Source organism: Entelurus aequoreus, linkage group LG28 (assembly GCF_033978785.1).
Source record: "Entelurus aequoreus isolate RoL-2023_Sb linkage group LG28, RoL_Eaeq_v1.1, whole genome shotgun sequence".
NCBI lineage: Eukaryota > Metazoa > Chordata > Actinopteri > Syngnathiformes > Syngnathidae > Entelurus > Entelurus aequoreus.
In genome coordinates this window covers 1,573,656-1,588,655 of record NC_084758.1, presented here as the reverse complement: position 1 = coordinate 1,588,655, position 15,000 = coordinate 1,573,656, and the positions used below count along the sequence as shown (strand labels likewise).

The 15,000-nt window shown below is 39.6% G+C and overlaps 1 protein-coding gene across 1 annotated transcript in view; it reads right to left on the bottom strand.

Moving 5' to 3' along the window:
- Window positions 1–7,578: 7,578 nt before the first annotated feature.
- Window positions 7,579–15,000, bottom strand: part of LOC133645209 (C-type lectin domain family 4 member M-like) — a 9,706-nt gene continuing 2,284 nt past the window's right edge. The window contains exons 3-7 of the mRNA XM_062040085.1: window positions 13,706–13,807; window positions 9,817–11,085; window positions 9,569–9,711; window positions 8,252–8,361; window positions 7,579–8,179 (exon numbers count right to left, since the gene is read on the bottom strand). Coding sequence (XP_061896069.1) covers window positions 8,044–8,179; window positions 8,252–8,361; window positions 9,569–9,711; window positions 9,817–11,085; window positions 13,706–13,807 — 1,760 coding nt within the window. The 3' untranslated portion in view covers window positions 7,579–8,043. The remainder of the gene's footprint in view (window positions 8,180–8,251; window positions 8,362–9,568; window positions 9,712–9,816; window positions 11,086–13,705; window positions 13,808–15,000) is intronic.

The window sequence follows — 15,000 nt, the reverse complement described above, 5'->3', positions numbered from 1 at the left end:
TCCACTGCTTCAGTTGTGTGAGAGCCAGTATGACCAATAGATCCACTGCTTCAGCTGTGTGAGAGCCAGTATGACCAATAGATCCACTGCTTCAGTTGTGTGAGAGCCAGTATGACCAATAGATCCACTGCTTCAGTTGTGTGAGAGCCAGTATGACCAATAGATCCACTGCTTCAGCTGTGTGAGAGCCAGTATGACCAATAGATCCACTGCTTCAGTTGTGTGAGAGCCAGTATGACCAATAGATCCACTGCTTCAGTTGTGTGAGAGCCAGTATGACCAATAGATCCACTGCTTCAGCTGCGTGAGAGCCAGTATGACCAATAGATCCACTGCTTCAGTTGTGTGAGAGCCAGTATGACCAATAGATCCACTGCTTCAGTTGTGTGAGAGCCAGTATGACCAATAGATCCACTGCTTCAGCTGCGTGAGAGCCAGTATGACCAATAGATCCACTGCTTCAGCTGTGTGAGAGCCAGTATGACCAACAGATCCACTGCTTCAGTTGTGTGAGAGCCAGTATGACCAATAGATCCACTGCTTCAGCTGTGTGAGAGCCAGTATGACCAATAGATCCACTGCTTCAGTTGTGTGAGAGCCAGTATGACCAACAGATCCACTGCTTCAGTTGTGTGAGAGCCAGTATGACCAATAGATCCACTGCTTCAGCTGTGTGAGAGCCAGTATGACCAATAGATCCACTGCTTCAGCTGTGTGAGAGCCAGTATGACCAATAGATCCACTGCTTCAGTTGTGTGAGAGCCAGTATGACCAATAGATCCACTGCTTCAGTTGTGTGAGAGCCAGTATGACCAACAGATCCACTGCTTCAGTTGTGTGAGAGCCAGTATGACTAATAGATCCACTGCTTCAGCTGTGTGAGAGCCAGTATGACCAACAGATCCACTGCTTCAGCTGCGTGAGAGCCAGTATGACCAACAGATCCACTGCTTCAGCTGCGTGAGAGTCAGTATGACCAATAGATCCACTGCTTCAGCTGTGTGAGAGCCAGTATGACCAACAGATCCACTGCTTCAGCTGTGTGAGAGCCAGTATGACCAATAGATCCACTGCTTCAGCTGTGTGAGAGCCAGTATGACCAACAGATCCACTGCTTCAGCTGTGTGAGAGCCAGTATGATCAATAGATCCACTGCTTCAGCTGTGTGAGAGCCAGTATGACCAACAGATCCACTGCTTCAGCTGTGTGAGAGCCAGTATGACCAATAGATCCACTGCTTCAGCTGCGTGAGAGCCAGTATGACCAATAGATCCACTGCTTCAGCTGCGTGAGAGCCAGTATGACCAATAGATCCACTGCTTCAGCTGTGTGAGAGCCAGTATGACCAATAGATCCACTGCTTCAGCTGTGTGAGAGCCAGTCTGACCAACAGATCCACTGCTTCAGCTGTGTGAGAGCCAGTATGACCAACAGATCCACTGCTTCAGCTGTGTGAGAGCCAGTATGACCAACAGATCCACTGCTTCAGTTGTGTGAGAGCCAGTATGACCAATAGATCCACTGCTTCAGCTGTGTGAGAGCCAGTATGACCAATAGATCCACTGCTTCAGCTATGTGAGAGCCAGTATGACCAACAGATCCACTGCTTCAGCTGTGTGAGAGCCAGTATGACCAACAGATCCACTGCTTCAGCTGTGTGAGAAACAGTATGACCAATAGATCCACTGCTTCAGCTGTGTGAGAGCCAGTATGACCAACAGATCCACTGCTTCAGCTGTGTGAGAGCCAGTATGACCAATAGATCCACTGCTTCAGCTGTGTGAGAGCCAGTATGACCAATAAATCCACTGCTTCAGCTGTGTGAGAGCCAGTATGACCAATAAATCCACTGCTTCAGCTGTGTGAGAGCCAGTATGACCAATAGATCCACTGCTTCAGCTGTGTGAGAGCCAGTATGACCAACAGATCCACTGCTTCAGCTGCGTGAGAGCCAGTATGACCAACAGATCCACTGCTTCAGCTGCGTGAGAGCCAGTATGACCAATAGATCCACTGCTTCAGCTGTGTGAGAGCCAGTATGACCAACAGATCCACTGCTTCAGCTGCGTGAGAGCCAGTATGACCAACAGATCCACTGCTTCAGCTGCGTGAGAGCCAGTATGACCAACAGATCCACTGCTTCAGCTGTGTGAGAGCCAGTATGACCAACAGATCCACTGCTTCAGCTGCGTGAGAGCCAGTATGACCAATAGATCCACTGCTTCAGCTGCGTGAGAGCCAGTATGACCAACAGATCCACTGCTTCAGCTGCGTGAGAGCCAGTATGACCAATAGATCCACTGCTTCAGCTGTGTGAGAGCCAGTATGACCAATAGATCCACTGCTTCAGCTGTGTGAGAGCCAGTATGACCAATAGATCCACTGCTTCAGCTGTGTGAGAGCCAGTATGACCAATAGATCCACTGCTTCAGTTGTGTGAGAGCCAGTATGACCAATAGATCCACTGCTTCAGCTGTGTGAGAGCCAGTATGACCAATAGATCCACTGCTTCAGCTGTGTGAGAGCCAGTATGACCAATAGATCCACTGCTTCAGTTGTGTGAGAGCCAGTATGACCAATAGATCCACTGCTTCAGCTGTGTGAGAGCCAGTATGACCAATAGATCCACTGCTTCAGCTGTGTGAGAGCCAGTATGACCAATAGATCCACTGCTTCAGTTGTGTGAGAGCCAGTATGACCAATAGATCCACTGCTTCAGCTGTGTGAGAGCCAGTATGACCAACAGATCCACTGCTTCAGTTGTGTGAGAGCCAGTATGACCAATAGATCCACTGCTTCAGTTGTGTGAGAGCCAGTATGACCAATAGATCCACTGCTTCAGCTGTGTGAGAGCCAGTATGACCAATAGATCCACTGCTTCAGCTGTGTGAGAGCCAGTATGACCAATAGATCCACTGCTTCAGCTGTGTGAGAGCCAGTATGACCAATAGATCCACTGCTTCAGCTGTGTGAGAGCCAGTATGACCAATAGATCCACTGCTTCAGTTGTGTGAGAGCCAGTATGACCAATAGATCCACTGCTTCAGCTGTGTGAGAGCCAGTATGACCAACAGATCCACTGCTTCAGTTGTGTGAGAGCCAGTATGACCAATAGATCCACTGCTTCAGTTGTGTGAGAGCCAGTATGACCAATAGATCCACTGCTTCAGCTGTGTGAGAGCCAGTATGACCAATAGATCCACTGCTTCAGCTGTGTGAGAGCCAGTATGACCAATAGATCCACTGCTTCAGCTGTGTGAGAGCCAGTATGACCAATAGATCCACTGCTTCAGTTGTGTGAGAGCCAGTATGACCAATAGATCCACTGCTTCAGTTGTGTGAGAGCCAGTATGACCAATAGATCCACTGCTTCAGCTGTGTGAGAGCCAGTATGACCAACAGATCCACTGCTTCAGTTGTGTGAGAGCCAGTATGACCAATAGATCCACTGCTTCAGTTGTGTGAGAGCCAGTATGACCAATAGATCCACTGCTTCAGCTGTGTGAGAGCCAGTATGACCAATAGATCCACTGCTTCAGCTGTGTGAGAGCCAGTATGACCAATAGATCCACTGCTTCAGTTGTGTGAGAGCCAGTATGACCAATAGATCCACTGCTTCAGTTGTGTGAGAGCCAGTATGACCAATAGATCCACTGCTTCAGCTGTGTGAGAGCCAGTATGACCAACAGATCCACTGCTTCAGTTGTGTGAGAGCCAGTATGACCAATAGATCCACTGCTTCAGTTGTGTGAGAGCCAGTATGACCAATAGATCCACTGCTTCAGCTGTGTGAGAGCCAGTATGACCAATAGATCCACTGCTTCAGCTGTGTGAGAGCCAGTATGACCAATAGATCCACTGCTTCAGTTGTGTGAGAGCCAGTATGACCAATAGATCCACTGCTTCAGCTGTGTGAGAGCCAGTATGACCAATAGATCCACTGCTTCAGTTGTGTGAGAGCCAGTATGACCAATAGATCCACTGCTTCAGCTGCGTGAGAGCCAGTATGACCAATAGATCCACTGCTTCAGCTGTGTGAGAGCCAGTATGACCAACAGATCCACTGCTTCAGCTGTAATGAATATAATGGAGGATATAGCAACACAAATACACTATAGGGGTATTTATCCATCTTAAAAAAGGGTTTGATACTATAGATCATTCTAGATTATTGTCCAAGTTGTATTCATTTGGTGTGAGAGGAGCAGTTTTAGACTGGCTAAGAAGTTATTTAGATAATAGACCAGACTTTGTGGCTTATACATCTGAACAAATGAGGATTGAATGTGCAATTCCACAAGGTTTGGTTTTGGGACCAAAATGGTTTATTTTATATATTAATGATATATGTGAGGTATCAAAGTTATTGAAATGTGTATTATTTGTGGACGACACCAACTTTTATAGTTCGGGACATGACTTAAAAGCGTTATCAAACATTATTGAACAGGAAATGATTAAACTTAAGAGATGGTTTGATGCCAATAAATGATCATTAAATGTAGAAAAAACAAAGTTCATGATTTTTTGTAAGAGGAAAAGGGAGGAAACCATCAAACTGTCAATAGATGGAATTGATATTGAAAGGGTTTCTGAACTTAGATTTTTAGGAGTGATACTGGATGACGATCTGACATGGAGATCTCATATTGCACATGTACGGAAAAAGATGTCTAAGAGTATTTTTATATTAAATAAGGTCAAATATGTGTTAGATTATAGGGCAATGCGTATATTGTATTGTGCACTTATATTGCCATATATCAGCTACTGTGTGGAAGTGTGGGGGAACACATATAAGAGTAACATAAAGTGTGGGGGAACACATATAAGAGTAACATAAAGTGTGGGGGAACACATATAAGAGTAACATAAAGTGTGGGGGAACACATATAAGAGTAACATAAAGTGTGGGGGAACACATATAAGAGTAACATAAAGTGTGGGGGAACACATATAAGAGTAACATAAAGTGTGGGGGAACACATATAAGAGTAACATAAAGTGTGGGGGAACACATATAAGAGTAACATAAAGTGTGGGGGAACACATATAAGAGTAACATAAAGTGTGGGGGAACACATATAAGAGTAACATAAAGTGTGGGGGAACACATATAAGAGTAACATAAAGTGTGGGTGAACACATATAACATAAAGGCATTGTATCAAGTACAGAAAAGAGTTATAAGGATGATTCATAAAGTCACACTAAGATATTATTTATTAATTCAGGTTTATTGAAACTACAGCAGCTAGTAAAGTTCCAGACATGATGTGTCATGTTTAAGACTACAAGTCAAACATTAGCAGCTAGTAAAGTTCCAGACATGATGTGTCATGTTTAAGACTACAAGTCAAACATGAGCAGCAAATGTACACAAAAGGTTGTCATGACTTGTGAGAATGAAGAGCATAGAAGAACAGGTCATTTCCAACATCAGTATTCAAGGACAACTTTCAAACAAAAGTGCATATCAGTGGTGGGGGTTCCACTGTGGAATTCAGTGGTGGGGGTTCCACTATGGAATTCAGTGGTGGGGGTTCCACTGTGGAATTCAGTGGTGGGGGTTCCACTATGGAATTCAGTGGTGGGGGTTCAACTATGGAATTCAGTGGTGGGGGTTCCACTATGGAATTCAGTGGTGGGGGTTCCACTGTGGAATTCAGTGGTGGGGGTTCCACTGTGGAATTCGGTGGTGGGGGTTCAACTATGGAATTCAGTGGTGGGGGTTCCACTGTGGAATTCAGTGGTGGGGGTTCCACTATGGAATTCAGTGGTGGGGGTTCCACTGTGGAATTCGGTGGTGGGGGTTCCACTATGGAATTCAGTGGTGGAGGTTGCACTATGGAATTCAGTGGTGGGGGTTCCACTGTGGAATTCAGTGGTGGGGGTTCCACTGTGGAATTCAGTGGTGGAGGTTGCACTATGGAATTCAGTGGTGGGGGTTCCACTGTGGAATTCAGTAGTGGGGGTTCCACTGTGGAATTCAGTGGTGGGGGTTCCACTATGGAATTCTCTTTACAATGAGATAAAAGATTGTAACAATATATTTCAATTGAAAAAAAGACAGAAGAATAAAATTATATGGACAGCCATAAGTGTTTACATTTTGCTCTATATTTATTATTTTACTTATTTTTTGCCTGGTTTTGTATTTGTTTTGTATCATCCCGTGAGGTGTTTATTACGTCTTTTGTTCGCTTTGTACTTCATGAAGTTTTGCACTTGTTGTGTTTTTTTGTTTGTTTTCATTATATTTGGATGTATTTGTTTGGTTTATATGATTTCATTAAGTAAGACTATGTATTATTTTGAAGGGGGCAGGAAAATGTAAGATTTGTCTTCATCCTGCTTCTTCTCAGGCATTGCTGTGTAAATGTATGATTGAATTATTGAGGTATAATTGTCTATCCATCAAAGATGCACATCAATGAAGGAGATGAATGAAATGAAAAATGTCTGGCACACCTGAGATGGCAGCTGAACACGACCACATGCTGAGAACGCGCATTGCTTATATATATATATATATATATATATATATATATATATATATATATATATATATATATATATATATATATATATATATATATATATATATATATAGTAATATATATATATATATATATATATATATATATATATATAGTAATATATATATATATATATATATATATATATATATATATATATATATATATATATATATATATATATATATATATATATATATATATATATATAGTAATATATATATATATATATATATATATAGTAATATATATATATATATATAGTAATATATATATATAGTAATATATATATAGTAATATATATATAGTAATATATGTATATATTACTATATATATATATATATATAGTTATATATATATATATATATATATATATATATATATTACTATATATATATATATATATATATATTACTATATATATATATATATATTACTATATATATATATATATATTACTATATATATATATATATATTACTATATATATTGCTATATATATATATATATATATTACTATATGTATGTATATATATATTACTATATGTATGTATATATATATATATATATATATATATATATATATATATATTACTAAATGTATGTATATATATTACTAAATGTATGTATATATATATATATATATATATATATATATATATATACATACATATAGTAATATATATATATATATATATATATATATATATATATATATACCTGTATATATATATATATATATATATACCTGTATATATATATATATATATATATATATACCTGTATATATATATATATATATATATATATATACCTGTATATATATATATATATATATATATATATATATATATATATATATATATATATATATTACTATATGTATGTATATATATATTACTATATGTATGTGTATATATATTACTATATGTATGTGTATATATATATATATATATATATATATATATATATATATATATATATATATATATATATATATATATATATATATATATATATTTAACAATTATTCATCCAGGGCAAGACAATTAAGAACATATTTTTATTTGCAATGCTAACCTAGAAAAAAAGGCAGCATTTACATGTTAGAGAAGTTGAAGTGTGATGATAATCTCTCACTGTTTGTCATTTACCAACATTGGTGCTATAGATCACTCTTAACAGTTCTCAGATGTTTAAAAATGTGATAACAAATATTGATTCAATGTTATTGGAAAAAAAAAGTCTTAAACATTGCAACTTTTTCGTCGACTTTCTGAAAAAATGCCACGATTTCAAGCATTTTAGGTCGTGACAATCAGAGGAAAGTAAAAAACGAAATTTTAATATTACATTTCTTTTAGTCATAAGCTAAATTACTTTGCATTAAATTATTAAAACATAAGGAAAACGTTATTTTCCTTTTCTATGAAAAAATGACAAGCTGTTGCAGTATTTTAAATGTTTTTAACCAAACATTTAGTTAGCATCTATTTAGCACAATTCAAGCTTCACAAATCCAGTACTGATCCGTAGAACAGCTGTCATCGTTCCAGTTTCTCAAAGCGCTCAAGGCTTTTTTCTGGATTTCGCCGCAGTCCTGGTTCCGGAAGTCGTTAGGTTGCTCGGCCAGCCAGTACCTAAAAGGTGTCACGTTATGATTTCAGGTAGCACATGCATCTTGTGGGCGGGGGGCAACTGTGGAGACTTACCTTGTGCTGACCGGAGTCCCGTCCACCCAAAGCCACGTTCCCTCGGTGGCGCTGTCAGTCAGTCCGATCCACGCATGTTGACCGGTGCTCAATAAACTCTGAACGAACTCCTGTTTGTGCGGACAACGGCTGTAAAATGAGCTACACAAGCTAGCATGCTAACATGTACAGTAAGCATGTGTCAAGTACCAAAACACTGTAAGAGTCTGCGGTGTACACCTGTAAAATCACACCAAAACACTGTAGGAGTCTGCGGTGTACACCTGTAAAATCACACCAAAACACTGTAAGAGTCTGCGGTGTACACCTGTAAAATCACACCAAAACACTGTAGGAGTCTGCGGTGTACACCTGTAAAGTCACACCAAACATTGTAGGAGTCTGCGGTGTACACCTGTAAAATCACACCAAAACACTGTAGGAGTCTGCGGTGTACACCTGTAAAATCACACCAAACACTGTAGGAGTCTGCGGTGTACACCTGTAAAGTCACACCAAACACTGTAGGAGTCTGCGGTGTACACCTGTAAAATCACACCAAAACACTGTAGGAGTCTGCGGTGTACACCTGTAAAGTCACACCAAACATTGTAGGAGTCTGCGGTGTACACCTGTAAAATCACACCAAAACACTGTAGGAGTCTGCGGTGTACACCTGTAAAATCACACCAAACACTGTAGGAGTCTGCGGTGTACACCTGTAAAATCACACCAAAACACTGTAGGAGTCTGCGGTGTACACCTGTAAAATCACACCAAACACTGTAGGAGTCTGCGGTGTACACCTGTAAAGTCACACCAAACACTGTAGGAGTCTGCGGTGTACACCTGTAAAATCACACCAAAACACTGTAGGAGTCTGCGGTGTACACCTGTAAAGTCACACCAAACACTGTAGGAGTCTGCGGTGTACACCTGTAAAATCACACCAAACACTGTAGGAGTCTGCGGTGTACACCTGTAAAATCACACCAAACACTGTAGGAGTCTGCGGTGTACACCTGTAAAGTCACACCAAACACTGTAGGAGTCTGCGGTGTACACCTGTAAAATCACACCAAACACTGTAGGAGTCTGCGGTGTACACCTGTAAAATCACAACAAAAAAGCTAGCATGCTAACAGTAACGTTCTAACATCCTTAAGCTAAAATGCTAACAGTAAGCATGCGTTATGTACCAAAACAGCATTTTGTATACTTGCAAAAAAAGCTAGCATGCTAACATGACTTGCAGAAATGCTGACATTACTATGTGTCAAATACCAAAATATAGGATTAGCTAAAAAAGCTAACATGCTAATGTTTTGAATGTCTCACCTGTTCAGTCCTGCTGTCGATGACAAGCAGATCTGCTCCCTTGCGGATGCAGTCCTGTCTGCTCTCCTGCCAGTTCTTAGTGGTTCTTGACACCTGGTAGCAGCTAAAGTCAAACTTCCTCCAGCCAGGCTGACATTTCATGCCTACAAAAATCCAAGATTACACAAAAAATCCTAACAAAGTGCCAATAAACACCATCGGTAGCGTCAGGAAATGTGCAGATCTCTGATTAACTTGTGTCTGCTTACCTTTCAGTTTAGAGGTCATCTTGTTGATGTTCCTCTGCAGCTCATTCCGTTCTGGTACCAGGACACTCTGAATGTTCTGCAACGCCTCGTTCAAACTTCTCAAGGAAGTATAGTTGCTCTCTAGAAGGTCTTTCTCGTTTTTGAGATTGTTGAATCGAGTCTTTAAGTCATCTCTCTCAGCAACCAAAGTGGTTTTGCTGGTTTGCAGAAGCGCTTTCTCCTTAGCGAGGGAGCTGTAACTGGACTGTAGCTGGTTGTTCAAACTTCTCAAGGAAGTATAGTTGCTCTCGAGAAGGTCTTTCTCGTTTTTGAGATTGTTGAATCCAGTCTTTAGGTCGTCTCTCTCAGCAACCAAAGTGGTTTTGCTGGTTTGCAGAAGCGCTTTCTCCTTAGCGAGGGAGCTGTAACTGAACTGTAGCTGGTTGTTCAAACTTCTCAAGGAAGTATAGTTGCTCTCGAGAAGGTCTTTCTCGTTTTTGAGATTGTTGAATCCAGTCTTTAGGTCGTCTCTCTCAGCAACCAAAGTGGTTTTGCTGGTTTGCAGAAGCGCTTTCTCCTTAGCGAGGGAGCTGTAACTGGACTGTAGCTGGTTGTTCAAACTTCTCAGGGAGGTAAACTTGCGCTGTAGAAGCTCTTTCTCATTTTTGAGATTGTTGAAGAGCAACTTGAGGGCATCTTTTTCCGTAGCCAAAGTGGTTTTGCTGGTTCCAAGGAGCTCTTTCTCCGTAACGAGAGAATCGTAACGGGTCTGTAACCTGTCTTTCTCACTTCTCGTAGAAGACAAATTGCTTTGCAACTGTTCTTTCTCGTTTTGGAGATTGTCGAATCGAGTCCTTAGGTCATCTCTCTCAGCAACCAAAGTGGTTTTAGTGGTTTGAAGGATCTCTTTCGCCTTAATGAGGGAATCGTAATTGGACTGTAATTGGCCGCTCTGTGCCCTAAGTGCACTAATCAGGGATTGTACCGCATCATAGTCCCTATTCAGTTGGCTGTGGTTGGTCTGCAGACCCTTGAATTCGGCCATCAAAGTGTTCTTGCTGCTGAGGAGTTTGTCTCGGTCATTCGCTAAAGAATCGTAGTCGGTCTTCAACCGGTCTTTGTCCTTTGTGAGGTTATTCAACATGGCCTCCAGCTGGTTTCTGTCTGTAGTTACTGCCTCGTAATGGTCAGCGCTTACAGGGGAGACTTGGTTTTTAGTTTGGAGATTCTCCTGAGTCAGACAGTCGGAGTTTGCCTGGTCTCTTGTAGCAAAATAGGGCAGGAGCTCATCTGGAAAATGGAGACAATTATGAAAAACAATTTGCTTTCTGCTGCTGATTTCTCGGGACGTCCGATAATATTGTCCGACTAATTTCATTAGCCACAATTGGCCTAAAAATGGAATGTCGGATCAGATTGGGACGGCAATGGCTACATTTTGGCCCGCGTATTCCGATCCAATTTTAACATCAAATATCAGTCCGATATTAAAAAAAACAAGTATCGGATTAGCCAACAGTTCTCCAACAAGCAACAAGGTTGGTATTTTCTTAGATTTTAGTCAAGTCTTTACTAAAGGTAAACATTATGGGGTGCACAAAAAAATTGATTCATATCTGAATTGCGATTATTTTTTGATCCCGATTATAAATCGATTCATGTCTATGAATGTTCTCATTCAACCAGGTCATTGTAATCTAATTCCAGGGCCTTCAATTGATCACAACTGGACTGTTTGGTTTGTCTTAGAAGACGTTGTGCCTCTCATCAGAGTAGACTACATCAGTTCATGACCATAGACTTACATCGGTCAGATCTAGTCTTAGACTTAGATTGGTCAGATCGAGACTAGCGGCTGGTGCCAATACCTCAGTAGGGTTCATCAGTTCATGTTCATAAATTTAGATTGGTCGGATCTTGTATTTGACTTAGATTGGTCAGATCGAGTCTTAGATTTAGATTGGTCAGATCGAGTCTAGCGGCTGGTGCCAATACCTCAGTAGACTTCATCAGTTCATGCTCCTAGACTTAGATTGGTCAGATCTAGTCTTAGATTTAGATTGGTGAGATCTAGTTTAGCGGTTGGTACCAATACCTCTGTAGGCTTCATTAGTTCATGCTCATTGACTTAGATTGGTCCGATCAAACTTAGATCGGTCAGATCTAGTCTTTGACTTAGATCCGTCAGATCTAGTCTCTAGTCTCGGCTGGTACCAGAACCCCAAATATTTATACTCCAAAACCAGGACGGCGTGCCTGGGCAAGGATGGTTTCGCCCTATCGTTAGCATTGAGGTATTGTGTGGCAGAACCATTGCTGTGGATGGACTATTACTAGTCCAAAATAGTCGGAATCCCCCGCGTAAGCATTGCATTCAGTTGTAAACAAATGGCAGGATGTGACCAGAATGTTTGTAACTCCTGTTAAATTACAGAGTCTTTTAGGAATGGTTGAAAGGACAGTGTTGTATGTGGGAGACAGGTGGAGTCGCAGACCACATCCTCTGTTCAGGGATAGTTTTTTCAACCTTGACATAGATGGCTTCCCTCACTCCTCTTTGGTACCAGCCGTCCTACCTGTCCACAATCTGTACATGTTTGTTGTCAAAGGAGTGTTGTTTCTACCTGAGGTGCAGGTAGACTGCTGAGTCTAGACCTGAAGACTTTGTTGTCAAAGGAGTGTTGTTTCTACCTGAGGTGCAGGTAGACTGCTGAGTCTAGACCTCAAGACTTTGTTGTCAAAGGAGTGTTGTTTCTACCTGAGGTGCAGGTAGACTGCTGAGTCTAGACCTCAAGACTTTGTTGTCAAAGGAGTGTTGTTTCTACCTGAGGTGCAGGTAGACTGCTGAGTCTAGACCTCAAGACTTTGTTGTCAAAGGAGTGTTGTTTCTACCTGAGGTGCAGGTAGACTGCTGAGTCTAGACCTGAAGACTTTGTTGTCAAAGGAGTGTTGTTTCTACCTGAGGTGCAGGTAGACTGCTGAGTCTAGACCTGAAGACTTTGTTGTCAAAGGAGTGTTGTTTCTACCTGAGGTGCAGGTAGACTGCTGAGTCTAGACCTCAAGACTTTGTTGTCAAAGGAGTGTTGTTTCTACCTGAGGTGCAGGTAGACTGCCTGGAGAGTCTGTCCGTCTATGTTGGGCCATGCGTCGACTTAATCACATCCCAAGTAAACATAATAGGCTATAGGCTATGATATCATGTGCGATACAAGCAGTCCTGCAGAGTGTTTACTTGTGTGTGATATCATGTGCGATACAAGCAGTCCTGCAGAGTGTTTACTTGTGTGTGATATCATGTGCGATACAAGCGGTCCTGCAGCGTGTTTACTTGTGTGTGATATCATGTGCGATACAAGCGGTCCTGCAGAGTGTTTACTTGTGTGTGATATCATGTGCGATACAAGCGGTCCTGCAGAGTGTTTACTTGTGTGTGATATCATGTGCGATACAAGCAGTCCTGCAGAGTGTTTACTTGTGTGTGATATCATGTGCGATACAAGCAGTCCTGCATTATAACAAGTATACAGGCTACTCTGAGCTAGCAGCTACACAACAGCTGAGCACAAAATAGCACACAAGCTAGAGATGCGTAACAATCATAGCAGTGTAAAACAGCACATTTGTCAATATAAACAAGTATCAAATAATTCTAGTTAATTCATTATTTCGACATACAAAGTCTCCAAGGCAGAAGCGTATTAGATAGTATTCAGTAACAAACGTGTCTGCATCTATCAACTCACTGTCATGAGCTTTACATGGTGAGTTGTTGTGGCCACTAGGTGTCGCCAACAAACAGTAAAAGATGACATGAGAGGGAGGGAGGAGCTGCTGTGCATGAATATATTTCAAAATGCAGCGTATTTATGGGACAAGCCGGGTGTTGTGGATGAGAAAGTAGAGAACGTACAGTGGAGAAATTGTCCGATATTTCCAGCCAGCAGCAGCGCACACAGAACAGCCAGACACGCCACCACACGCCTGGACGCTGACTTCTTTTTCTGGAAATTCACTACATCACAAGAACATGTCGTCAGTTTCACTTCAAGAAAATGATAGCAAAATTATATATCATTTATAACATAATTACAATTATTAATAATCTAATACCCACTTTATAAATTATACCAAAATTATATATAATAAAAAATATATATAATTAAAATTATTAATATAAAAATTAATTTTATAAATTATACAAAAATTATATATATTTTAAAAATACATATATTATTAATAATATAATGTGAAGTGAAGTGAATTACATTTATATAGCGCTTTTTCTCAAGTGACTCAAAGCGCTTTACATAGTGAAACCCAATATCTAAGTTACATTTAAACCAGTGTGGGTGGCACTGGGAGCAGGTGGGTAAAGTGTCTTGCCCAAGGACACAACAGCAGTGACTAGGATGGTGGAAGCGGGGATCGCACCTGCAACCCTCAAGTTGCTGGCACGGCCGCTCCACCAACCGAGCTATACCGCCCCATAATAATTATTTGAATTATTTTACAAGTTATACCATGCTGTTAGGAGAAAACATGATTACTAAAATATTATTCCATGATCACACATTATGATAATAGTAACAATATTTAAAATAATTAAATTGATCTAACATTATTTATTCTACACAATATGATCATATAATCTAATAATAGTTAGACCATAATATTATGTATAATTAAACACAGAATTAACATTATTAGAAAATATAATAATTAATAATGTTATAGGTTAAACCAAAATTATATATAATTTTAAAAATATCCAATTAACATGATTAATATTATAGTTAATAATTTTATAAATTGTACCAAAATTGTATATAATTAAAAAATATATAATTAAAATTATTAATAATATAATTAATAATTGTATAGATTATACCAAAATAATATATAATTAAAAAAAAGTAACCAGATTAATAATATAATAATTCATCATTTGAATTATTTTACAAGTTATACCATGCTGTTAAGAGAAAAAATTATTATTATTATTACTAAAACATTATTTCATCATCACACATTCTGATAATAGTAACAATATGTAAAATAATGAAATGAATCAAACATTATTTATTATACACAACAATATGATCATATATTCTGGTAATAGTTACAACATGATATGTAAAATGATATACAAAAAAAAAAGAACTAAAAAAAGATATAGGATTTCATAATTTAAATTACTTTATAAAT